This window comes from Palaemon carinicauda, chromosome 26, assembly GCF_036898095.1.
Source record: "Palaemon carinicauda isolate YSFRI2023 chromosome 26, ASM3689809v2, whole genome shotgun sequence".
NCBI classification, from domain to species: domain Eukaryota; kingdom Metazoa; phylum Arthropoda; class Malacostraca; order Decapoda; family Palaemonidae; genus Palaemon; species Palaemon carinicauda.
This window is the reverse complement of record NC_090750.1, coordinates 90,784,528-90,812,499: the sequence shown is the minus strand read 5'-3', so window position 1 is coordinate 90,812,499 and position 27,972 is coordinate 90,784,528. Positions and strand designations below refer to the sequence as shown.

General features: G+C 41.6%; 1 protein-coding gene across 3 annotated transcripts in view; it reads right to left on the bottom strand.

Annotated features, from left to right (window-relative positions):
• Positions 1–3,832: 3,832 nt before the first annotated feature.
• LOC137619687 (sin3 histone deacetylase corepressor complex component SDS3) overlaps positions 3,833–27,972 on the bottom strand; it is a 49,094-nt gene continuing 24,954 nt past the window's right edge. For 2 of the 3 annotated variants that reach the window (XM_068349964.1, XM_068349963.1), the window contains exons 6-8: positions 15,628–15,709; positions 9,823–9,907; positions 3,833–6,963 (exon numbers count right to left, since the gene is read on the bottom strand). In XM_068349964.1, coding sequence (XP_068206065.1) covers positions 6,865–6,963; positions 9,823–9,907; positions 15,628–15,709 — 266 coding nt within the window. In that variant the 3' untranslated portion in view covers positions 3,833–6,864. The remainder of the gene's footprint in view (positions 6,964–9,822; positions 9,908–15,627; positions 15,710–27,972) is intronic. The other variant, XM_068349965.1, reaches the window with a different exon arrangement.

Sequence of the window (27,972 nt, the reverse complement as noted above, 5' to 3'; positions counted from 1 at the left end):
CAACCGGATGAAAAGGAAAAGAAGAAAATAATACAGAATTATTCTATTCAAGGAGGCATGAATGAAATAACATGCATACTGAATGAGGAAAAGGGAAAAAGAAAATCAAAGAAATTGATTAACAAAGAAAATCAAGGTGTCTTAAAAGGCAAATTAATCTACCAGAACGTACCCTAAGCTAATTCTTTTCATTTGGTAGAAATCTTGCATTTTGGCTAAAGAAAATAATTATTTGATTCAATTATAGGTTTAGTTAAACAATAAGAAGATTTCAAAACACACAGATATAAACACCATTTAGTATTTAATTAATATATATGATTTAAGTGAGTAAGCAAACTGTTTTAGTTGCTCTAAATACTTTATGAACACACCTACGCAACTCGTTTACGATATCCAAACAAAGAAAACGACTCTCTTATAAACAAAGAAAACTTTATTCAAGGTAGACTATAGTATATTCAACAGCCCTGTAATCGTGATATTAAAATTGGCTTCACTATAAAAGTATCTTAGCAAATCTAATTAATTATTCACAATAATGATAGTATATAAATCATCTAATACAACTGTAATATATGCATTATACAAGATATATCAACATAACCACAAACTAAATAATTTTAACACTCAGGAGCTATAGTTTGAGTATAAATATTATAAATATTAGCTATGTATTATCATTACCAGCTATATTATTCATAAAATATAGAAATTTAGGCATAGGCCTACTTTACTGCTAGCATACAGGTACAAAAAAAGCACAATAACAATCACAAGAAGGTTCCTAAACATCTAGAAGTTCTGATTTAAGTAGATTTTATGCATAATTAATATATATCATGATAATCAGCTATAATAGTCATAAAGTATTGAAATTTAGGCATAGGTCCACTTCAATATCGCCATGAAAGTACAGTATTTTCTAGTCTAGCCTGTCCTTCAATACAACTACAATAATTCTTATCATTAATAGTAGAAATATTTACGTCATGCCAAGGTTAATATTCAATCAACTAAATTTTTTACGAAAATTTATTCATATGGAAAGTCTTCATGTAGTGCAGGGTATACTTGTTTAAATAGCCTCATTCCTTTTACTCTTTAATTGTATTAATAGAAAAATAAAATTTCTAAATAAGTTTTCGTTTTGTATAATTTTTTATTTGGAGTTTAATAATTTAATAATATTGACCAAGATATAGGGCAAATACCAGACAGCTTTTGAATAATCTTTTCTATTTTTTAGCATGAAAAAAAAAATAGTTTCGACAGATCCCAGTAATCTAGACTTCTTGCGAGGTTTTCAATAATGCCGTACACATGCATGCTCTATCTGGCCTTTTGCAAACATGAGCTCTTGCCCATGGAAATTAGAAATGGTTTTACTCAAAGAACATTCACTTGGGCAGTCTGTGGACTATAACCCTTTAAGGCTTACGAAGAGCTAAGACACACCTTAGCAGTGACTAATATGATCTGAACTTGTCAATCAGTTATCAAGGTGAATGGTAGAGATATATGACAATCCAGATAAAGCCATTCCTGCAACATGGCATCCACTGTCCATACCAGTAGATCTAAGCAGGGGAACAAAACACATTTAATATTCAATTGAAGCATGCCACGGATGTATCTAGCATTCCCAAATCTCTTTTATATCCTTGCAAACCTGATGATTTAGCAACAATTCTGCGGGCAGTTATTGATCCTCTTATTCAGCCTTTCTGATGTACGAATTTGCCTAAAGCAAACCTTGAATACCTCCAGGAATTCTAAGGAATTGACAGGAAACTTGGATTTTTCTGGGTCTCACAGGCTTGATATTTGAGGATTTCCCAAAATTGTTCCTCTTAAAATGTATGCATGGCAAAATAAAACATATCTGGATTATTGATGCATAGAGGTATACTGTACACTAAAGTATACAGTCCTAACAATCTCACCAAAAAAGGATTTTGTTCTTAGTTTCAGATATACGATTCATCTTCTTGAGCCGTAAAAATCCTATCGCAATGACAGATCACATGGAAATGCGAGAGCCTCTACCTTAATTGAGTACAGGAAAAATTTCTCCCTAGGATACTCATCCAAACATGGCCTGATAAATGTTGCCTTGTCATTTCCTTTAAACACGGCTCTAGTAAATTATGGAATTCCGAGGTGTACAGTTGAATATCATCAAGTAAAATGCTGTTGACTTAGGGAAACTCATATTTCAAGACTGTTGCAGATACCTAGTGGGTTTTTCATCACATAGAACTAAGCGAGGAAACCCAGCACCTTACCACAAAGCATTACCACTACGTACTCTAGGGCATGCATGGACCCTCCACAGATTAGCATGTATATTGGGATGACTAGTTTCAGGAGAAATTACAGATAGCACAGGACGCAATGTGCTAGCTGGTGAAGGATGGTCTCTCATATTATGATAAAACTTCCCTCACAGCTCTCATCATAGACTTGAGCGAGGAGCGCATAGAGCTTTAGCAATATTGTTCTCAGTAGTCCCCGCTCCGCTGCATGGGAGACTGGAGAATTGATTAAGATACCTATTGTCTTACCTCTACTAAGGCAGGATATGTATGACGTGCAGCAAACTATTAGCGTTGCATCCTCCAAGGGGATATCATTTCCTGGTAAGGGTCTGACTTTACAAAGTAGCACATAAATTATACAAGGAACATGTAAGACATAAAGGGATTTGGTTAATTCTGTTGCTAATAAAATAATTAAAAAACAAGAGCACATGGATGTACAATTGCAAGATATTCAAGAATCTCCTTTTTGTAAAGTAAAAAAATTTTGTGTTTGCACTTTGATTAAAAGAAAACCTACATATAATCAAAGGGTAATTACTAGATCATTTCCATGGACCTTTCCTGATGTTCACAGTGCTTCTCTACATTTACAAGTAAAAATTTTAAAATTTACCATCTGTCATTTCAACAGAAAAAAGTTTCTAATAAAGTATGGAAATACTCTAGCAGTTAGTGGCAAGCAGCAGCAGTGATATGGCAAGGGATCTTTATTTAAAGTTCTGTCACATCAGTTGTACAAACTACTATCTGTTCTCCCCCCTCCGGATTGTGATAAGTTTTAGTACTTTGAGGTCTTCCTCTGGATTTGTTGGCTATTACTGAGAGGGGACAGTACCAAGACTTAAACAACTGTGAGAAATGCAAATGCCTCTGTTCCTTTCATGGAAAATATTTCTCACATTCAAAGCACAAATGAGGCCATAGACTACTGTAGGCTAGTTGATTATAGTTTGCATGATAATGGTAATGACACGCCAACTGTTCCCGAATACAGTACTAGCCAAGTTTCAATGGTGAAGAGCTTCAAAGGCTCTGAATTTATTACCTATCTTTGTTATACCTCAGGTCATTGGGTCTTCACTTAAATTCTGATCTCACTTGCCAGACTGGTAATCCTATCCTAACTTCTCAAATCGGGTCTAGTGTTCAATTCAGTGAAGTCAAAATGTTCACTGCACCTTACATTCAAGATCATTTCAAAAGAGCCTCGGATTCTTTATTCACTTTGGATCCTTCTGCTGTTAAACCTTTTCCTTCCCACAATCTTGGTCACTTTTAGACACCTACATTGCAAGGAAGATATAGTTAGTAGTATAGATCCTAATGAAAATCCACTCATTGAAGCGTTATAAATTTTTAATGGAATTTCTATTTTAGACGATAAAATTAAGAAAGTGAAAGCTACGAAGTATTTCAATTTGTACCCTTAAGTTAGGTGCAAATTTAATTTTGCATGTAAAGGAATTTGTTTAGGTTATCAATGCTGATTCTTTAAAATGAAACGCAGCTGAGAGTTGACATTTATATAAAGTTAAAGTAAGGGTTATTCCAATTAGGTTGTTGACACGACTTATATTTTTGGACACAGTACAACCGTCCTTTCAACCAGGACAATGTGGTATTTCACACATGAATTTCAGTTTTATTGAATGAAAAACATTATAAACTAAAATTAATCTTTTAAGTACTTACTTAAGAGTCACTTAAGTTCTCACTTGCCTCCCCAATATCAGAGGTTCTGATTTTCCTACACAATACTTATACCTCTGAAGGAGGAATCAATAAGACGGTAACTTGGGAAAGCATTTACACAAACACACTATACCCCACCTGGTGCGATCAATATCTTGTCTTATTTTGGCAGACCTTTATATCTAAAGAATGAATCCAAGTGATTCGTTATGGTACGGTTTACTAAAATTTGTCAAGGTACTTTCCCATGCCTAACAAAAAGACATTTAAAGAATTAAATCACTATCTCATACGTAACTCTATGGCTTATACTGCATCTGGGTTTATAAAAGTCTCTTAAGTTTCTTAATGATAAGGGGTCTGTCAAGATTGTACAAAGCAATAGGGGAAGAAGTTGTCTTTCACTCCATTAAGTGAAGTCAGGTACAATAGACTGTACAGCACTCAAATCCTGAGTGAGAAAGTAACCCTTCTACTTTCATTCGCCTTGTTCCAAGTGTGATAAAAGTAACAAAACTGCTCAGATGTTATCTTTTTTAAATCTAGGAAGAGTAGGTTGGGAATAAAAGGCAGTAGGCAATGAATTAACAGATATACCCTCTTTTAAATCTGGAGAATCTGAATTGGCGTAACAGCACAGTAATGCTACCATGGTAGTCTTAATACTCTGCTATAAGTTTGACTCTTCCTTGCTTCATACAAGTGACCCTCCTAAACAAACTGCTTGGACATTGGATGAGAGGAACACGACCAGCGTAAAGAGCAGCAAAAATTAAGATGGGTATCAGAGCATATAGACAGGCGACTCAGTATATTCTCCATCTCCTCATAACGTTAGTGTGTGCCTACAGCTAATATCCCAAGGCATTTATTGCAAATTATGAGTGACCTGACTCCTTTTATTACTGATGGGCAAAGTATTCCTTTTACCCCCAAAGGACGTACTGGTACATTTCACAAAACCCATCTCTTTACCCTCATGGACGTACCGGTATGTCCTTGCAAAAAACTGCTATTTACATTTTTTTTGCATGTTTTTGATAATTTTTTGAGAAACTTAAGGCATTTTCCAAGAGAATGAGACCAACCTGACCTCTCTATGACAAAAATTAAGGCTGTTAGAGCAATTTAAAAAAAATTATACTGCAAAATGTGCTTGAAAAAAAAATAACTCCTAGGGGTTAAGGGTTGGAAAGTTCCAAATAGCCTAGGGGTAAAATGGTTAAGAGTAAATTATAGAAAGGTTTTTATCTGAAAAGGTGAATAAATTAGTAAAATTCATAGGAAAACCAATTTCTTTACAACTTTCACCACTTGTTTATAAAATTAAAACCTATAAGAAACATTAAAACTAAAAACACAATACATATAAACATTTTTACTATGATTAACACCATCATAATGACGTAACTTCCCACAAGCAAAATCGTGAATGTTTGAAAAAAAAATTAATTACAATACTTTAAAAAAAAGATCAGAATAAATTAGGTTAACTGGCAGTAGTTTAGCATCATATTCTAATAATAAAATGGCTTGGTTACAATGAATGAACAATGTTATGCAGTCACCTGAGGGATAAAATGGAGTATTTTCTGACTTCAAAGAAAACACAGTTAAAAAAACTAAAAGCTATTTTTGAGCCACTTGGATAATTATCAAACAACAGCTTTGTTTCATATATCGTACAGGTACTACCATGAAATTTACTCAACATATCCGAGAGTAAAAGAAAAATTGCACGCTTATGTAGAATTATACAAAATTTCAGGACTACAAAAAAAGATTGGCATCTTTTGACCTGAGTTGAACATAAACATAAAAAAAACATTCCAAAAAATCTATTGAAAAAGTAAGAAGCGAAGTTAGGAAATAGAGTAGCTTTAATTTTTTCAGACTCATAGGACACTTAAAAAATAGAAATATTACTATTTAAGCTTATAAAAATGTACACTTGATAAGGCATTTTAATTTGACCTTCAAAGCAGTTGCTGCTTTGCCTTTAGCTCTTACCCATTTCTAATGATGTATAATTTACAGTATGAGCTGGTTAGAAATGGTCAAGTGCACTGTAAAACAAAACACAAATAGAATTGTATGTTTGTTGCAGATTTTTATTCATGAAGCAATAAAAAATATTCAGTACACTGATCTTTACTGGTTCATTCTACTAAAGACAAAATACAGCACAGTACATTGTTTTAATACCATCCTAAAAACATCCATATCTTATACTAGAGTAACAAAATATAAATCTCTGTGGACACTATCTTTACAAAAAGCGTTATAATAAAAATCTTGAGATCTGAAAATGAGGCGGTAAAGTTTTGTTTGAATACAAGCGTCTTTCTTGCCATTTTCAGAACTTGATTATCACACTTTTATCATGAGCCACACACAAGTATACTTTTGATACTGTGAATATTCATGTATTCTGTATGTTCTTTTCCATCCATAGAGATCATAAAGTTTGCATATTTGCTCAAGCAATCACTCAACCTTATCTAACCACTAGTCATCTTGAAAAGTCAAAATTTAATTACAATAAAATAACATTAGGTACCAGGTGAGCGTTTAATTGTTATATTAAGAAACCATCACTTCATTTTGGAAAACACATCACAAATAACTTTTCAATAGATGTCTAGAACACTTAAAACACCTGGTGATGATGATTTATTTTCAACTTTAAAAAAAAGAGGACTTTTTGAAAGCTCAAAGTGTTATCACTTTCATATCCTTTAGCCAAACAGGACTTACAGAACTCAAGCGACTACAGTTCATGTAACACTTAGGTTATGCACCGTTATTCCATGCCTTTCCAGGCTAAGAAAAGTCTATTGTTTTTGGGTCACGACGAACTCCGTCGCCGAACGAGGTATTTTCCGTGAGCTAGTTGAGCCAGGGTGATCTTGAGTCTAATATTGTCGGGCACCTTCCGCACCATAATCTAAGTAAATAAAAACAATTATATTAATATGAATAAAAGAACCACCAATCTAATGGAGTATAACTCCATTGAAATTTACAACTCAAAATAAATAAAAGAAATATAAGAACATAATCTATGTTGATGCTCAACACGCTAAAGAAATAAAACGTTAAAATAATGGTTTTAGTGTTTTAACTGTCAGGAAAAAGTAGTCTACAAAACCAACTTGGTGCTGTACCTTTCCTATTAGCCATTATATAAAATACAGTGTGCCTTTTCTGCTCTAATAGGTAAAAAATCTACCTTTCAACTCACTGTCAACAATCAACAATACAAGCCTAAATGGTACAACTCCCCAGATAATGCAACTTGAAAACAGCTTTCACTGGAACTTTATTCGAACCTATCTATGTCAGAGGCTAGTACGCCAGTCTTCTTAGAAGATGTAACACAACCACCAAATCCCTTTTAATCTTATCATATGAATGGGCTTCTCAAATATGAAGGTTTTAAATATCTGTGTTATAATAGATTCTTCTCTTGAAGGAACTTCCTGACTGGAAAGATCAAAGCATTCAAGGTTCTTGAACAAGATCTCTCTCCGTAAACATCGGACAGCTGTGTGATTATTGCTGAAGCCTTTGATGTGCAAGCTTCTGCTTAGAATGAGCTTCTATGGATTCAGAATGACCTTCATGAGTTCCAACACATTTATTTGAAGCAATGCAAACTGAGGGGACCATTGCCAGAATGCACAGGTCTCCTTCAATTGGCTCCCCCAATCTGACACAGATGCATCTGTAAGAAGGATCATAGAAACCAAGGGGAGACCAATGCGACCAAAATAGAGAGGGCCTACATTGAGGTCCATAGTCTGAGAAACCTATTATTTTTAAGAGAAGGGGTAACGAGAAATTTATGCCCAGAAGCCCTTTTGGGCTTCTCTGCAAACCAAATTGTGATCATTCAACCAAGTTGTCAGAATGGGATTAATGATTGAAGCAAACTTTGGAAGGCTTAGGACCAATTGAAGGAATCAGATGTAGGTCTCCTCCAAGTTAACTCTCCTTCCCCATTTGGATGTATCTGAATATAGGATCATACAAATCAAGGGAGAGAAAAAAAAGAGACCATAAAGAAAGAGCCAACGGGAAGTGTACGGTCTGAGAATTGTATTTTAGCAGTGGTAATGAGAAATGTCTGTCCCAAACTGCTTTCCAAAATCAAACCCATTGGGTCTTTAACCTGGTTTTCAGAACTGGGACAATGCTTGACGCAAACTGTAGAAAACTTAGGACCTGTTCCAGCAGCCATCTGGAGGAAGGGCTCTATAAAAAAAAGAGAAAAAATTGACCCTGGATAAGATTCTACTTCAAGATGCCCTGGGTCAATATGGACATTTCAACGAAGGCCCAGCTGAGTGAAGACTTTCGCCATAACTAGTCTTGCTTTTGACAAGTTGATCAGGAAACCTAGCTCCTCAAAAACTTGAAGGAAATACTTTGTGTATGTAAGACAAAGTTCTCTTGTTCATGCACAGACCAGCCAGCCGTATAGTTATGCAAAGACCTGCAACTCCAGCAAATGCAAGAACTTTATCACTACTTCTGCTCTTGGAACTATACTGAGGCTGGCAATACTCTGGGCTTGTGCAAACTCATTTCTAACCAAAACACTAGGTATGGCTGGAAGTGAAGAACTATGTAAGTGCCAGTGTGTGACTTTGAGATCAATAGGAGTTGAGGCGCCTCAGGGTAGCAAGTGACTGACAGGGGCTACGGTCATTTTAAAGGAGACTTATTTTTGTTTTGAATCTGCATATTATTCCAGTTTGCTGATGAACCACATAACACAGCCCTTTAAAGAGTCAGGTCTCACACACTGGCATGTATCTCTCTCCCAGTTTGTAACCTTATTAATGCCGTTTTCCCTTAACGTACATCTTTGTAAGTAAATTACGATGAACTTTGCATACTCTAAATATTCTTCCCATTCACTTACTTTTAAAATGTTGGAAAGTAACGATAGCATACAAGGTAACCAAGTCAAGTAAAATCTATTACCATTGGTTCTACAAGATGAGCATCTAAAAAATATGACTAGCACTCACAAACATTAAATTCACTTAAAATACAGTACATGTACATGTAAATATAATAGAGAAATACCCATCATACAACAACAAATATAAAAAAAGCTTAAAATACTGCACTACAACAATTGATGATACATGCACATGTGGAATACAAATCGCCACGTCATGCACTCACAACATAAAAATGTCTTAAGCGTCTTAAACATAATCACTTCAATTAACTGACGATCTTCAAGCACGTAAATGGAAAGAGAAAATAAAGCATGAAATAATGGAAATGGATTAACTGATGGTATGCACAACGAGATCAACAAGCATTGTTGATAGCATGGACACAGGAGCTAGTGAGCTTTTCAACTACATTATCAGGGGCCCAAACTTTCAAACATCTACATGCACTCTGCTTTCAACCCTAAAGCGGGGTTTACACGGTCGATCGGTTCGTCGAACCCGGTTGTGGAACCTGCTCGTCAAACGGTTCAAAGAGGTGGGGTCAGCCGCAAATGCATAAAGTTTGTGGACAATGAAGCCCCCGCCCACAAAAGTCAGGCGAGAACAGACTTTCTTTGAACCGTTCGACAACCAAATAACCCTTTCACACGTTCGAACATCACCTCAAACACTTGCCGGTCGAACCGCATTCGACGAATTTTTCGACCGTGTGAAACCCGCCTTATGAGTAATGGATTTGTAACAGAAAGAATAAAGACTGATCTATTGGTTTTGCAAATTTCAGCAATTTGAAAAACAAAAAACTATAATGACTAGGAAAACAAACTTACCATATCAACTCCTGCAACGGTAAGAATTGCATTAAATCTTGTACCATCCTTGCATTCAACCATAACAGCTTGCCCTTTGTGGAACCTGTTACAAAAACATTTAACTCATTACAAGTACATTAGTACAAGCTACATCATAACCAAGCTTTGAAAAAAATCGGATTTGTGATTTAGCTAATGAATTTTGCGAGTGTAATTTGGGGTTTGCAGTTTTACTATTGTTTTCTGCTCGCTTTGATTTTTATCTCCTCATACCAACAGTAAGCCGCAATACAAAAAAGATTGGCTCCCTCGTTTACTTAACAAAGCAGAGAAAACATCATTAAAATAACTATTGAAAAAATCGAAAAGTAAAAGAGTAAGTGACAATTCTGCATTACTCTGTATCTATATCGTATTTCCGATGGAAGGACTACTTATAGTGCTACTTAAAATAAGCTAAAATTCTCATGAAAAAAATGAAATAATAAAGAAGATGGATGATACAGATGAAAAAAAGTTTTCTACATCAAGAGCTAATTTTTCATACAAACCATGGCTTTCTAATGTCCACAGACTTGACAATCTTTTATCCAATTTGTACTAATAATAAACTAACTAGAAGAAGATACATTTTAATCCTCCAGCATATACACCACCCGAAACCTCAGGCATCAATTGCTCACCTTACTCATCTGTGTAGTCTGGAATAAAATTGGGACTTCAGTGGAGTTGGGGCTGAATTCATCATATGATTGATGGGTTTGTATGAAAGCATGTATTTCTTCCATCACAACCACAGTGATCGTTTATATGACCGAATTGCACTTTACGCAAAATAACCGAGTCGTTGAACATCTCCAGCTACAGGCACATCAGCACGTTGCGAGTACAACCGATAATGAATGAGCGTATGAATAAAAAAAAGAGAGGTTAACTGGTCAGAATGAGATGTGATCAGCAGATGCAGCAGGTTGGAAAAGTATAACCCTTTTCTCTAAGAAACAACCAATATATAGGATGTCTCATAAGAGAGATCAAACAAGCACACCTGCCAGTACAAATGCTACACAAACTGTGTAGGTCTCTGCCAAGTGTTCATAGGAAAACATGACAAGTATTACCTAAGACATACTTAGACATAACAATAAATATAGACACCAAAAATAGGCAAACCAATAAATAACAGATTACTAAAAGACTGCTGGCATAAGAAAAGTTATATAAACTAATCTTTCTAAGTAAAATTTATTATAGCAATAATTTTTCCCTATCAATGTGATAAAAGCTTTGAGAGCACAACTTTGGTTGAATAACTAATATAATTGAATGATTAGTGTTGGATTTGTATGCCCAGGCCTCTCATATACCAATAACTACTGATACCATGCCCTGTTATCCGTAGCTGTCATGTTTGAAATGGCCACCACTGTTTTACCCTCACTAGAAGGGGGGATAAGGGCATGATCGAATGATTGTTGGTTAAGTATTTAATAAATTTAATTTCCAAAATTTTGTTTATTTCAAACTGCCCCACCCAATTATTCATTGTACTGATTTTCACATTGGATGGTGGATAGTGGTAATCAATTAAGTAACATTTATAGATATTCACAATGAAATATGAGTTAAACAAAATACCCCATAAGACTTTTACCAGTTGAAGATTCAATAACAACTTGTCCCGAGGCAATCTGAGGTTGACAGAGGACTCGTAACTATCCTACTAACTTTCATAACTGAGGACTCCATCATTACAAGCCCTTATATTTAATAGTGTTAACCCACAAAAATGACTACCACCTCTATGAAACCAAAACAAAGGCTAACTAATAGAAAGTCTCTCAAGAAGTAGACGTACTGACCTACACAATGTAAGGTACTGTACCTTAACTTGCCCCTCAAACCCTGAAGAAAAGATTTACATCAAAGGAGTGTTCTTATTTTTGAGAGATTATAATTTCTCAATCTAAATTGTCCCATTCTGCAACAAGGGGACCTAACAAGCACAAGAGATACATACACTGTATCTAGACTGCATTTTGTTCCTGACAATGTCTGTGCTTGTCGTTTCTGCTTCCTATATATAAAATGAACTTCCCTCAAGTGATAGAAAGCAAAAGACTGAGTTACGGAAGCTCCTCAACTTACAAACTTAATAGGTTTCAAGATGCTGTTCACAAGTCACATTTTGGCCTGTGGTGGGCTTGACCTGAATCCCATGCCTAAGATTTCCAGCAAGAAAAGTCAACAAACTGTCAGATTTAAAGGTTTGAAAGTTTAAAGGTTGCTTATGAATGGCATAGGCAAGGGACAGTGACATTGCCCTAGCAAGCAGGACAATGTCCAAGAGACTGACCATATATTATATGATCAGCGCCCAAGACTCCTCTCCACCCAAGCTAGGACCAGGGAGGGCCAGGCAGTGGCTGCTGATGACTCAGCAGATAGACCTATAGGCTCCCCCAAACCCCCCAACCTTAGCTCACAAGGATGGTAAGGTTGCAGACACTAAGGGCACTAACGAGTTTGAGCGGGACTCGAACCCTTGACTGGCAATCACCAGGCAGAGACGTTAATAAAAATGTGGTTTTTCTTACTGTACTAAATGATATAATATTGTTTTATCACAGTATTTCTTTATCTTTAGTTATTTTCAGTTGGGTTTGTGTTTGTATCTTCAAATGTTTGCAGGTTGAATGTTTGAAGTTGGGGGACTTTCTGTACACCTCCAATGACCTACACTAATGACAGTATTCTTTTCAGGAAGGGATGTTTCATGAAATCGAGAGATGTCACTCCACTAACATTGCGCATTCTTAAAAGTTTAACAAACGATTCCATCTTTGCTGAAGTCATACTGTACATACATATACTAAGGCACTTCCCCCAATTTTGGGGGTAACCGACATCAAACAAATGAAAAAAGAGAAGGGGACCTTTCCTCTCTACTTCCTCCTAGCCTGATGAGGGACTCAACCGAGTTCGACTGGTACTGCTAAGGTGCCACAGCCCACCCTCCCCCGTTATCCACCACAGATGAAGCTTCATAATGCTGAATCCCCTACTGCTGCTACCTCCGCGGTCATCCAAGGCAACTGGAGGAAGCAGCAGGGCCTACTGGAACTGCGTCACAATCGCTCGCCATTCATTCCTATTTCTAGCAAGCTCTCTTGCCTCTCTCACATCAATCCTCAAATCACCCAGAGCTTTCTTTACTCCATCCATCCACCCAAACCTTGGCCTTCCTCTTGTACTTCTCCCATCAACTCTTGCATTCATCGCCTTCTTTAGCAGGCAGCCATTTTCCATTCTCTCAACATGGCCAAACCACCTCAACACATTCATATCCACTCTAGCTGCTAACTCATTTCTTACACACATTCTCACCCTCACTACTAGTCATACTGAACTCTTATTAAAGATATACGGTTTTGTATAATTAGGAAAAATACAAATTACTTTAAAATCCTACGAGGGAAGGAAAAATGGACTCCACTAAGTTATTTCAAACATCTATGATTAAACCCTAAATGAAAAATAACAGCGTTCTTGTACATAAGGTCAGAATTATCTTCTAGTCTGTAAAAGCAATTCTTGGAATTTTGATGTGCGTGACGGAAATCATCTCTTCAAGTACTCTTTTTAAGGACCTAACTGGACGAAAAGATATCTCACGACTACTTTTCACCATCACATTTAGAGAAAAATGGAAAAATATTAAAGGTTATTCTTACAACTACAGCCGTTCTTGGCCTTCAAAGCTGGTAATAAAGAATTACTTTTTACTCATCAATTGTAATTGATAACCCTCTTGGCTGAAGTAAGGACAATCAAAGAGGGGTTTGAAGGAGCATTCTCTAAAACCTGTTGACTTTGGGCTTAAATTAGTTTCCAACATTAACTTCAAGACTACTGTGCAGCGCGTCCAAATTCCAAGATATTAAGATTCCACTTAGGTGGATCCTTAACCCTTTCGCCCCCAAAGGACGTAACGGTACGTTCTTGCAAAACACTGTTATTTACATGTTTTTGCATATTTTTGATAACTTTATGAGAAACTTCAGGCATTCTCCAAAAGAATGAGACCAACCTGACCTCTCTCTGATAAAAATTAAGGCTGTTAGAGCAATTTAAAAAAAATATATAGCAAAATGTGCTCGAAAATTAACCTTACCTTGGGGGTAAAAGGGAGAATACAGGATCTGATATTCTTAATGACAGAATGGATAAGCATTAGATTTAATTATTCTTATTGCTCAGCTTATGATCATTACTATAATCATAAGATGTAATATAAGTTCACTGTCATGCTTCATTACTCATAACCATCTTTCGTTCTTTCTTTCAATTCTTTCCCTTTTGCAATGGTCAACTGTCAACCCTTCCTTTTTATTTTCCTTTAGTTAAGTGCAGTAAAAATGCATGAACAGATAGAGTGGATATTCTCTTTAGTTACACTTTCTTTGCATCTTATATTTTACTGAGCATGTTTGTGGTATGTGCAAGGCTTAGAAAGTACAAATTGAGAAGGAAAACAAATTTTTCGTCCTATTTACACACTTCCTTCTCTTTAGGCGAGTGTCTCAACGAGGTAACTACCCAAATCCCGGTTGGGTGAAACCGATCAATAGGTAATTCTCTCTTTACGTGCTAGAAAAAATATCATGTAGTTTGCTCTTTAGAGTACACCTTGAGAGAGAGAGAGAGAGAGAGAGAGAGAGAGAGAGAGAGAGAGAGAGAGAGAGAGAGAGAGAGAGAGTGTGTGTGTTATATGATCACAAGTCACATACACTACTGCATATTCATATTTCAAGATCTTTGGTGTAGTGCAAGAGAATTCCATGAAAACAACGGTTGAATTTGCAAAAGTGTTCAAAATTTTTTGGATAAATAATAGACTTTCCAACTGGATAAGATAGGCAGCCGATCATACAGCAACAAATGCCAGTAACGGTTAGATTGATAATGACCGGTGGTAATCCTCCAGAATTCTGGACAGTCGCTAATAACTAAGGTTCCAGTTAGCATATGCACCGTAAGACAACAAATCCCTATTACAGTACAGTGTGTAAATACTGCTATTATTTAAGAGCAGTTTATATCTGCAATACTGCTAAGAGATAATACATTTTTTCACTGAAAATTGGTAAATATTTAGTTACTAAACATTTTTTTGAGTTGGAGACAATTTGTTAAACATTAATGTGGCCACATAATGACACAAGTGATTGGGTTTCGATAAAATAAATGAAAAGATGATGCAGTCAATCACAAATATATTAATTTTCCGCTCAGCATTGAAGAAAAATTGCATTTTCTTCAGCTACTGGGTGCTGTGACGAGTTCAAATGAGCCTAAACTTGTGGATCTCCCCTATACACACTGAGTCCTTGCTTACCACATTGATAAATTGGCCCTAGAGCAGGGAAGACACTATCTCTTTGATAATCATATCATACTGGATTCCCTATTCTAGTTTTTCACAGGGAAGTCCTTGGAGACAAAGCAGCACCTCCCCAAAGGTAAGGTTTTCCTTCACTAAAACTTTTTACCTAATTTTGCTTGATGTGAATTTTAATCGAGTTCTCAGTTATATTTTGATCAATTGCCATGAGGTGTATTTTCATATCTCTCAAACTACTTACATTTTTGTTATAACTGAAAAATTCTACGAACGAATCAATCACCCAACCAACGTAAAGTTTAAATAATCCTTATCTAAGAAGTTAAAAGACTTGTTAAATGTGGTGAAATACCATTCAAAATGTTAATATTTACAATACATTGTAACAAAATAACTGACTTGATAAAGATGACACTCACCATTTACGATCAAAGTATAGTTTTCCATTTTCAATTTTTGGTTCATTGCCGACCGGCTCGGGCTGTGGAACAGGCACTGTAGCTGTAATAGAATTCCAGTTTAGTGTTACTGTAAAACTATTATAGGAGCAAAAATTACATAAATATAACAAGGCACTTCCCCCAATTTTGGGGGGTAGGCGACATCAAACAAATGGAAAAAAAAAAGGGGACCTTTCCTCTCCACATTCCTCCCAGCCTGACAAGGGACTCAACCGTATCCCTACGTGTCGTAAGAGGCAACTAAAAGGGACGGGACGAGGGGGCCGGGAACCCCCTCTCCTGTATTATATACTCCTGTGGGACATCGAAGAGTAGCAAAAATTAGGACAGAGTAACTGCAGATAGTAAAATATCAATCATTTACAAATGAAAGCCAACACCATTGTCAGTAAAAACAAAAAATCCAAAAACATGAAAATGCATTTGATGAAAAAATTAAGGAGTAAATTAACACAATTTTCACAGTACTGTACAGTACTTCTACCTTTCAGTAAGATGTTCTGTACTAAAACAAAAGCAAAGAGAAAAACTGACACCATTCCACCCTCCTGTAAGAGGTACTTAAAAAAAAAAAGGGGGGGGGAGGGGCGACTGACAATTTTCACTGTACAGTACTGCTCACCTCTTCTAAAAGGTACTTTCACCATACCTCACGTGGTATTATTATTATTATTACTTGCTAAACTAAACCCTAGTTGGAAAAGCAGGATGCTATAAGACCAGGGTTTCCACCAAGAAAAATAGCTCAGTGAGAAATGGAAATAAGGAAAAACTACAAGAGAAGTTTAAGAATAATAATACATACATACATATACCAAGGCACTTCCCCCAAGTTTGGGGGTAGCCTACATCAAACAAATGAAACAAAAAAGGGGACAACTCCTCTCTATGTTCCTCCCAGCCTGACAAGGGACTCAACCAAGTTTGGCTGGTACTGTTAGGGTGGCACAGCCCACCCTCCCACTTTATCCACCACAGATGAAGCTTCATAATGCTGAATCCCCTACTGCTGCTACCTCCGCGGTCATCCAAAGCACCGGAGGAAGCAGCAGGGCCTACCGGAACTGCGTCACAATCGCTCGCCATTCATTCCTATTTGTAGCAAGCTTTCTTGCCTCTCTCACATCTATCCTCCTATCACCCAGAGCTTCCTTCACTCCATCCATCCACCCAAACCTTGGCCTTCCTCTTGTACTTATCCCATCAACTATTGCATTCATCACCACCTTTAGCAGACAGCCATTTTCCATCCTCTCAACATGGCCGAACCACCTCAACACATTCATATCCACACTAGCTGCTAACTAATTTCTTACACCCATTCTCACCCTCTCTACTTCATTCCTAACCCTATCTACTCGAATTACACCAGCCATACTCCTTAGACACTTCATCTCAAACACATTCAATTTCTGTCTCTCCGTCACTTTCATTCCCCACAACTCCGATCCATACATCACAGTTGGTGCAATCACTTTCTCATACAGAACTCTCTTTACATTCATGCCCAACCCTCTATTTTTTATTACTCCCTTAACTGCCCCCAACACTTTGCATCCTTCATTCACTCTCTGACGTGCATCTGCTTCCGCTCGACCATTTGCTGCAACAACAGACCCCTAGTACTTAAACTGGTCCACCTCCTCAAGTAACTCTCCATTCAACATGACATTCAACCTCGCACCACCTTCCCTTCTCGTACATCTCATAACCTTACTCTTACCCACATTAACTCTCAACTTCCTTCTCTCACACACCCTTCCAAATTCTGTCACTAATCAGCCAAGCTTCTCTTCTGCGTCTGCAACCAGTACAGTATCATCCGCAAACAACAACTGATTTACCTCCCATTCATGGTCATTCTCGTCTACCAGTTTCAATCCTCGTCCAAGCACTCGAGCATTCACCTCTCTCACCACTCCATCAACATACAAGTTAAACAACCACGGTGACATCACACATCCCTGTCTCAGTCCCACCCTCACCGGAAACCAATCGCTCACTTCATTTCCTATCCTAACACATGCTTTACTACCTATGTACAGTAGAAACTTTTCACTGCTTGCAACAACCTTCCACCAACTCCATACAACCTCATCATATTCCACATTGCTTCCCTATCAACTCTATCATACGCTTTCTCCAGATCCATAAACGCAACATACACATCCTTACCTTTTGCTAAATATTTCTCGCATATCTGCCTAACTGTAAAAAGCTGATTCATACAACCCCTACCTCTTCTAAAACCACCCTGTACTTCTAAGATTGGATTCTCTGTTTTATCCTTAATCCTATTAATCATTACTCTACCATACACTTTTCCAACTACACTCAACAAACTAATACTCCTTGAATTACAACACTCATGCACATATCCCTTACCCTTGTATAGTGGTACAATACATGCACAAACCCAATCTACTGATACAATTGACAACACAAAATGACAAATTCGATGATAATTTGTATTTTTCCTAACCATACAAACCTTAGCTATTTACATTGGGTTTACCTTTTAGCGCAGCTGAAATGGCGAGCCATTAGAATTTAACGAGGGTGTATTACCCCCGCGCTAGTTAGCGGGGGGGGGGGGGGGGGGGTAGGGGAGTGGTAGCTAGCTACCCCTCCCCCCCTCACACACAGATGAATGCTCACTTTCACTTAGAGGTAGGACTTGTCTTGGGGGACAGGGCTGGCGGGCAAATATGTGTTAATAGCTAAGGTTTGTATGATTAGGAAAAATACAAATTATCTTCGAATTTGTCATTTGTTCCGTAACCGAAATACAAACCACGCTATTTACATTGGGTGACTTACCCATTAGGTAAGGTGGAAAGTCCCCAGCCATACTGGCTTTGGCTTTAGCCGGGGACTCAGAATCCGAGTGAGTCGCACTCGAGAAAAGGAGTCCCTGCACCTCACAAGTTCCTTGCTCCACAAGGAACCGTGTGGCCTACATAAGCTTGTGTGTGAAGGAAGAAGTGTGACCCGTCCTAGGCAGTTGACCTGGAGTTCCAGAAGGAACTCTGGGTTAGGACGTTCCCAATACCACCTCGTCAGGGTATGGGGGACGCGACAGTATTGACTCAATACTCGGAACACAAGGAAGCATGGTTTACCTGCAGAGGTTCGAGGTCAGCTATGCAGAGACCAGGATGCTGCCTCCCCGTAGAGGGGATGATGAAGAAAGAAATAAGGGCCAGACATACTTCTTTCGTTCATGCAGACTAAAAACTGATAACAATGCCCTCAACCTTCTGCTACCTGTCCAAAAAGGAGCCTGAGGTTAGACCAGCTGTTGTGTAGCCACCACAGAGCGATAGAAAACGTATCGAGACTCCTGTGGGTCACGCCCTGCAGGAAGCGGGCTGCGAAGGTCATTAGACGCTTCCAGACTCCAGCTTGTAGCACCTGCGTCACAGAGTAGTATTACTCGAAGGCGAGGGACGTTGCGATGTATCCAACATCGAGCTGTAGGGCGACGTGACGGGGGAGGGTCTGGAGACAGGTCGAGATGAATGTCCTTGAGTCCGGGCTGAAGAGGTATACTGGTGACTCTCCCCCATGTCCTCCTTGTGCTCCCAAATCGGCTGCAACTGAGGACAAACTGCAGCTGTTCCCAAAGCTAACCTCTCGATTCCTTTACTGGCAAGAAAGAGAAGGTTTTGGGACATCAGATACAGAATGGAGACTCGAAATCTTGAAGGAATTGGACCGAAGGGCCGGGACCCCCAGATTCTGAGTCTAGCCAACAACTCAGGAGCGAACCTGAATGTTGCCTTCCCCTCTTCCTTAGAAAGGGGGAGTCGTACGAGATCAAGAAGATTGCTTACACACTGGCTGTGGCCAGAGTGAGCAGGAGACCCAAGGCGAAATACAATCCGAGGCCTGTCGTAAAGGGTCTTGAGAAGATCTCTTAAAGGACTAAAAGTCCGAGCCATGCTCCAAGTTGGAGGTCTTCCTCCGACTAGGGCAGGGACGATCGTAGCTTCGCATGAGCGAGGAAAGATCCAGCGGGCAGGAAAAAGTTATTCCTTTAAGCCTGAAGGTCAGGGAAAGGCTGAGCGACAGGCTTCATTGCCGAGAGCGGAAAGGAGTTTCCTCCCGCCGAAAGGCAATAAGACCGTTATTGCTGGAGAAGAGGCCTCAAGGGAAGAGGTATATCTCCCACGGCACCAACCACCGAAGACTCTTCACTTTGCCTGGAAGACCCCTGCGGATGACTATCGCAGATGACGCGACCTCCGTACCGCGACTGTAGCGTGTTGTCTCTTCTTGAGGAGGAGGCGTAGTGTCTCCAGGCATGAAGCCGAAGCGACGCCCCGGTTCGGGAGAGATGTCGCGGTGTGGTTGTTTGAGTACTGTAGTCTGCGCCGTGGGAGAAGCTCTCCCAATTCCGTCAGGGGAAGCAGAGGGTCCAGAAACCGTTCTGCGCATAGTCCCAGTGGAGCTCTCCCATTGAAAGGTTGACAGACAACCTGGTCTTGTTGAGACCCATTGTCCACAGACAAAAAGGAGGGAAGACGCAGGCGTCGAAGTTGTCCCACCATCACCGGAATGCATCTTGCCAGAGTCTCGGGGTCTAAGACTGGGGGGAAGAACAGCGGAAGCTTGAGGTTCCAAGCTGTCGCGATCAGGTCCCCCAGACCAGGACTTGCTGGTTACTCAAGGTCAAAGACCCCCAGGTACACTCTCTCTACGAGGCTCTGCTCGGATAGTCGGAGAGAACATTCCCCTGCCTGGAATGAGAGAGCCGATGGTGGTATTGAGAGAATTTCAATCATCCCGGTATCTCTACTGCATGATGTGAAGGTGTGAAAATGCGTCCCCTGCTGGTTAGAACACGCCAGAATCATGAAGTCGACGCGCACGGGGCGACTCGGCAGGAGCTGTAGGATCTGTAGAGGGGCCAGACTACGGCCCCTAAGCCTGCCTGAATGATGGAGAGGTATCCTTCAGGTCTTGACCATAGGCCTGGACCGGAACATGCCCCCCCCCCCTTTCCTTTGACGAGTCCGAGAACAGCATCAAGAATGTGGGGAAAGGACGAGAATATCCACTACCATCAAGAGGCTCCATAGGTCAACACCCATTGCAGGTCTAATAGTTCTGCTTGTCCCATAGGGGCCAGGAAGTCCGATCAAACGTTGCCTGAAGCCCCCGGAACTTGGACCGCCACACATGGAACTTATCCTGAGGCGACCGTTCGGACTATAGACGGGTCAATGAGGAAAGGAGAACTAGGAAACGTTCCAAGGTAGGGCTGAAAGCTCTGCTTGACTGAGAACAGGTACTGCGACTCTCCTCAGTCTTGCCACAGTCAACTGAAAGGAAGGCTCGGAGGATGTGGCAACAGAATTTGGCGTCCCCAGGTGGTCACCCATCCAAGTACCGACCAGGACCGACGTTGCTTAACCTCGCTGGACGGACGAGAAGCGGGGTTTCCAACGTGGTAAGGCTGTTGACTCAATATCATGGCAAGATACTCCAGATGTTGAGGCAGAAGAAGAGAAGGCTCCAAGCAAAATACCATGAACCCACACTCAGGGTAAGCATCCGGAAGCTTGTCCCGGCGCTGAAGAAGGTCGAACCCGAGCCTACCGGAGTTGACCAGCCCTCCAAAAAGCAGAGGAGGCGGAAGCCTGCACCTAAGCGGTCATGAGGAAAGCAGGGAGAGTTCTCTGGGGAAAAAAACCTGCTATGCCACAGCGGGATAGCCACACTGCATCATAAGCAGGAATACTTGCAGTCTAGGCTGAATTCGACGAGCTCCCTGGAAGATGGATGGAAACTGAAAGTACCCGTCCTTCCGATCCAGGGTTTAAGGAGTCCTGTCGCCTCGTTACCAGTCTGATCGATTCTGCTGTTCTACGCTGGCCGAAGTTTGTTCGACAAACTTGATCAGGGCTGAGAGGTCGACTACGGAACTCCCCTCTCAGATCCTTCCTTACAAGAAAGGATCGACTGAAGAGGCCGGGGGTGAAGCCGTCGATGATCCTATGGAAGACCTTCGCCTAAGGTATGGATCATTCTGCCCAACCGGGCAACTCTTGCTGACGCTATGGCATAGCCATAGAGGTTCAGAGACACTGAATTCGCTGACAGAGATGGCAGGCGCGATATCCTTGGCTGATCACAGAGATTGTGCGGGAATGGGCATCGGGAAGCTGTCATCCAGATGAGTAACCTTAAGCATCCTCCCAGCGAAAAACCTGCAATCCTAGAGTTCGTGAACTCTGCCGCTCCTTTTAGGACTATGGACCCCCGGGGGAGCCTCCCGTGCCATCTGTTCCTGACAGGAGGAAACTGCAATTGGACACCTTGTCCCAGTTGTCGTAGCCGATAACTTAGGCCGACGTGGTTGAAAGAAAAGGGCGCTGGAGCCCTGCAGAGTCTGGAAGAAAGCGCCTTGGAGGAGTGAAAATGGAAGTCGATTTCCTCCGCACAGCCGCTGTCTAAGTCTCTGTCCTTGGGCACAAAAAAAAACTCTTCTCAAGGATGGAAGGGCGCCTGAGGTTGTCGACCTCCACAGATGAGACACCCGAAGGAAGCCCTCAGTCAGCGCGTCCAGATGGTACAACATCGAGCTTGTCTGCAATTTAGATACTTAACGACGAAAGGCCAAGGTGCCTGAGCCCGAGAGGAGGAAAGTACCCATGATCTTCCTGTAGTTTCCTTGAACCAAACCTCGGGCCGTAACCGAGGAGGGAAAGTACCTGGTAAGCCCCCAGAGGAAGGGGTAAGCAGTCACCCCTTGGCCGATGGAGAAATCTCGAACGGAAAGCCCCCCGCCAAAAATCCTTCCAGGGAATGACGGGGAAGGGCTAACCCAGGTTCTGGAAAGAAGGAGTGTTGCTCAGACCTCCCTGAAGTTTCTTCCTATTCTTGCAAGTGTCATGCTCTGCGTTTACGGGGTGAGGCCGTGTTCTGGAAATACGCTGCAGAAGAACTCGCCAGGCTGGCCATGCTGCGAAAACCCCAATGGTAATCGTGGTCGCAATCGCCCTGGAGCTCGCGCGATGGTAATTCAAAGATTTGCGCGTGGGCGAACGTGGAAGCGCCCATGCGCGGTCACACAGGAACGCAAACGGAGGTGAGCGAAGGAGCGCAGAAGGAGGGCGAGCGATAACCCAAAGACGAGCAATAGATACTGCAAGAATTAGGCCGACGTTCGTGCGAAGAAACACTGTAGGTTCGAGCGATGGAACACCGTTGGTTCGCGCGACGGAACACCGTCGGTTCGCGCGACGGAACACCGTCAGTTCGCGCGACGGAACACCGTCGGTTCGCGCTACGGAACACCGTCTGTCCGTGCGATGGAATACCGTTGGTTCGCGCGCGCGCGAACATTGGAGAGTATGCGTGTGGGCGCGCAGGCGAGCGGTTGCGCAGGCGAACGGTCGCGCGGGCGCGCAAGCGAACGGTCGCGAGGGTGGGCAGGTGAATGAGCGCGAGTCCGAGGCGGCGAACGCAAGCGTTAGCGCGATGGCGAGGAAACGCGCTGCTGCGTGGGCGAGGAAGACCGCTGGAGATATGGATAAACAGGCGATCGGTGGGGAGCTGGTGAGCGCTAACGCGCAGGTTAGCGATGGCGCATTGTGGCAAGTCGACGCGTTGGCGAGCGATGGCGAGCAGCATGCACAGGTGAGCGATCGCGCAATGGTGAGCAGCATGCGCAGGAGGGCGATCGCGCGATGGTGAGCAGCATGCGCAGGAGGGCGATCGCGCGATGGCGAGCAGCATCCGTAGGTGGGCGATCGCGCGATGGCGAGCAGCATCCGCAGGTGGGCGATCGCGCGATGGCGAGCAGCATCCGCAGGTGGGCGATCGCGCGATGGCGAGCAGCATGCGCAGGTGGGCGATGGCGAGCTAGTAGCTGGCGAACCATGTTCCTTCAGAAGCGTTGGAGAACGTTGGTGCGCCGGCTGTAACTCACGCGGGCGATCCGGAGATCGCCGAGAGACAGGTGATCGCTGACGTGTAGAACGCTGTTGAATAGGCGATACTAAAATTGCCTGTACGCGCTGGCGAGCAGGTGAACGCTCGCGAGCAGGTGATCGCTGGCGAGCTGATGATCGCTGACGAGCGGAAAGCGACGCGTGGAAGCCTGCGCATAGAAGAAGAGTCCTTGACCCAGACCTGAACCGAAGTTCTAGATCGCGAGGGCGAACGTGGGCGTACAGGGCGCGTAACAGGAACCAACAGGAACAGCAGGGATGATCATCATGAGAGCGCTGGCGAAAGGAGAGCGCTAGCGATCAGGAAGCGCTGATGAGCAGGAGAGCGCCTGTGCGCTAACACTGAGCAGGAGCAGGAGAGAACACAGCAGAAGGGCGCGCAGGGGAACCCTGACACGCAAGGGAAGAACCCCCGTGGGAGGCAACCCTTTGCCCCGAAGGGAACGTTGTCCGTCGGGAGACAGATGTCCATCGGAAGACCGTTGCCTGTCCGCTGGGAGACTGATGTCCGTTGGAAGACCGTTGTCCGTCGGGAAGACCGTTGCCTGTCGGAAGACGAGATCAGACTGCTGTCCATCTGCACCAAGGCGGAAGATCAAGGAGGAGGAGTTGTAGGCTGCAAACGGAGATTCAAAAAGGCGCCTCTTAGCACCCTTATAGGGAGATGAGAGGCCCTTACGACGAGGCGGACGGTGGGCCTTACGGCGAAGGAGGCCAACAGCAACAGCGGCAGAAGAATCCTCCGAAGAGGAGTCTCTATGAGTGTACTCTCTCGCGAACGAAAGAGAAACACTTCGTAGAAGAGACTGGTCAGCCAGTGACCTAAAAGGAGCAATCCTCCGAAGAGGGGCTCCTGCAGTTGCCCAGCACCTTGAGCGAAACTGCAGGTGTGACCACTCAGCACCAAGAGCATAGTCGCACGAAAAAAAAAAAGGCAAGAGAAGAACCCCCCAAAAGGGGAAAAACTCAAGCCTGGACAGGAAAAAACTTCCCTCGGAAGGAAAGTTACCCGCCCAAGGAGGCAAGCCTCCTGAGAGTTCTAAAATGAACTGGAGAGCTGTCCGTCGTCACGGGAGTACTTCCAGTAGAAGGAGACACGCCCCAGACGAAAATACAAGGGGGGAGGCAGCAACAGCCGAATCCCCAGGCCTCAACAAGACAGCTCACACCGTTGCCATATTACAGAAACGAACTAGATCGGTAACTGTAAAAAAATAAAACAAAAATCATTAGTACACATTCATTCCCCCGGGAAGGCTCCAAAGAGGAATCCCGAGGGAAAGGAAACAAGAATTACACAACAGGCACGTGCCCTCACAACCACTTACACTCACGGAAGGAGAGCTGTAACCAAAACAGAATTATAACAATTATAATTATGAAACTATGTAATTATGTAATTTAAAAATGAATGAACACCAAAGAAAGAAAGAAAACCTCGAAAGGAATCGTTCTACAGGCTGAAAAATTAACAACCACAATTAGATTCATAAACTAATTGAGACAAACGTACGGCGTAGCAACCCCCCCCCACACGGAAAGGAAGCTACAAGGGCGTAGTAACACGTAGTAAAAGGGTGAACGACCTCAAGAGAGAGAGAGAGAGAAAGACATAAGTCAAACTCGATCGCCATCCATAAAATTACGCCGTGGTGGCCTAACTGCCGAGGACTCCACGTAGATATCGTACACTACACACACAATTCTGAAAAGGAAACTTACTGATTTCCATACTCAAATATATATACAAACATGAAAACATGTTTACATATATATTGAATAAAAGAAAAGTAAGCGATTAAGTAAAGACAAAACAAACAATGGCTGCCAAGAGAGGACCAAGACAGAGACGTCTGTCACAGTCCGAGCCAAAAGTGAAAGTGAGCATTCATCTGTGTGTGAGGGGGGGAGGGGTAGCTAGCTACCACTCCCCTACCCCCCCGCTAACTAGCGCGGGGGTAATACACCCTCGTTGAATTCTAATGGCTCGCCATTTCAGCTGCGCTAAAAGGTAAACCCAATGTAAATAGCGTGATTTGTATTTCGGTTACGGAACAAACACATATTAAACAATCTCACCAACCATTCAAGTACAGTCACACCCCCTTCCTTCAACATCTCAGCTCTCATACCATCCATACCAGATGCTTTTCCTACTCTCATTTCATCTAGTGCTCTCCTCACTTCCTCTCTTGTAATCTCTCTCTCATTCTCATCTCCCATCACCGGCACCTCGACACCTGCAACAGCATTTATATCTGCCTCCCTATTATCCTCAACATTCAGTAAACTTTCAAAATACTCCACCCACCTTTTCCTTGCCTCCTCTCCTTTTAACAACCTTCCATTTCCATCTTTCACTGTCTCTTCAATTCTTGAACCAGCCTCCCTTACTCTCTTCACTTCTTTCCAAAACTTCTTCTTAATCTCTTTATATGAATGACCCAATCCCTGACCCCACCTCAGGTCAGCTGCCCTCTTTGCCTCACTTACCTTGCGCTTTACTTCCACATTTTTCTCTCTATATCTTTCATACTTCTCTACACTATTACTCTGCACCCATTCTTCAAAAGCCCTCTTTTTCTCTTCCACTTTTACCTTCACTCCTTCATTCCACCATTCACTGCCCTTCCTCATGCTGCCTCCAACAAACTTCTTGCCACACACATCACTTGCAATCCCAACAAAATTTTCTTTTACTAACTTCTACTCCTCTAAATTACCAGTTTCTCTTACTTTCACTTCGTCATATGCCATTTTCAACTTTTCTTGATATATACTTTTTACCCCCGGTTTTATTAGCTCTTCAACCCTTACTAGCTCCCTTTGACATCCACCTACTCTTTTGCTACAACTAATTTTCCTTCCACCAAAAAATTATCAGACATACCATTAGTCATACTCCTAAACACGTGTACGTCTTTCAATCTTCCAAACATTCTTTTAGTAATCAACATAAAATCCATTAAAGCCCTTTCTAACACTCTTCCATTTGCCACTCTTACCCATGTATACTTGTTTTTATCTTTCTTTTTGAAAAAGCTAGAACTTATCACCATCTCTTGCTCAACACACATATCTACCAGTCTCTCACCACTCTCATTTTCACCTGGTACGCCATACTTCCCAATGACACCCAAAAAAATTAGAATAAATCTTTCATATATAAACAATAAAAAATGTTATTTTTATTAGTAAAATAAATTTTTGAATATACTTACCCGATAATCATGTAGCTGTCAACTCCGTTGCCCGACAGAATTCTATGGAGGGATACGCCAGCTATCACAATACTAGAAGGGGGTGTACTTACCAGCGCCACCTGTGGCCAGGTACTCAAGTACTTCTTGTTGACACCTCCTCAATTATTCCTCGGTCCACTGGTTCTCTCCGGGGAGGAAGGGAGGGTCGATTAAATCATGATTATCGGGTAAGTATATTCAAAAATTTATTTTACTAATAAAAATAACATTTTTCAATATTAAACTTACCCGATAATCATGTAGCTGATTCACACCCAGGGAGGCGGGTGAAAACCAGTGTACAAGATTAAAGGATAGCTAAGTATCCCATATTTCATATAACAGTTATCTCAAATAACAATGAAATAATAAGTACCTGGTAAGGAAGTCGAATAGAACCGTTACTCTGCCTCTTTTTTAAAGTTCGTCTTCCTTACTGAGCGCAGCGTTCCTCTTGGAGGCTGAATCAACCCAAAGGTGCCAAAGTACACGGGGTTGCAACCCCTACTAAAGGACCTCTACCAAACCTTTAACCCAGGCGCTTCTCAAGAATGAATAGACCACCCGCCAAATCAAAAGGATGCGGAAGGCTTCTTAGCCTACCGTAACAACCATAAAAACAACAATAAAAGCATTCAAGAGAAAGGTTAAAAAAGGTTATGGGATTAAGGGAATGTAGTGGCTGAGCCCTCACCTACTACTGCACTCGCTGCTACGAATGGTCCCAGGGTGTAGCAGTTCTCGTAAAGAGACTGGACATCTTTCAGATAAAATGATGCAAACACTGACTTGCTCCTCCAATAGGTTGCATCCATTATGCTCTGCAGAGAACGGTTTTTATTAAAGGCCATCGAAGTAGCTACGGCTCTTACTTCGTGGGTCCTTACCTTCAGCAATGCAAGGTCTTCCTCCTTTAAGTGAGAATGTGCTTCTCTGATCAGAAGCCTTATATAATACGAAAGCCCATTCTTGGACATGGGCCTCGAAGGTTTCTTGATGGCACACCATAAAGCTTCTGACTGTCCTCGAATAGGTTTAGACCTCTTAAGATAATATTTGAGAGCTCTGACAGGGCAAAGAACTCTCTCTAGTTCGTTACC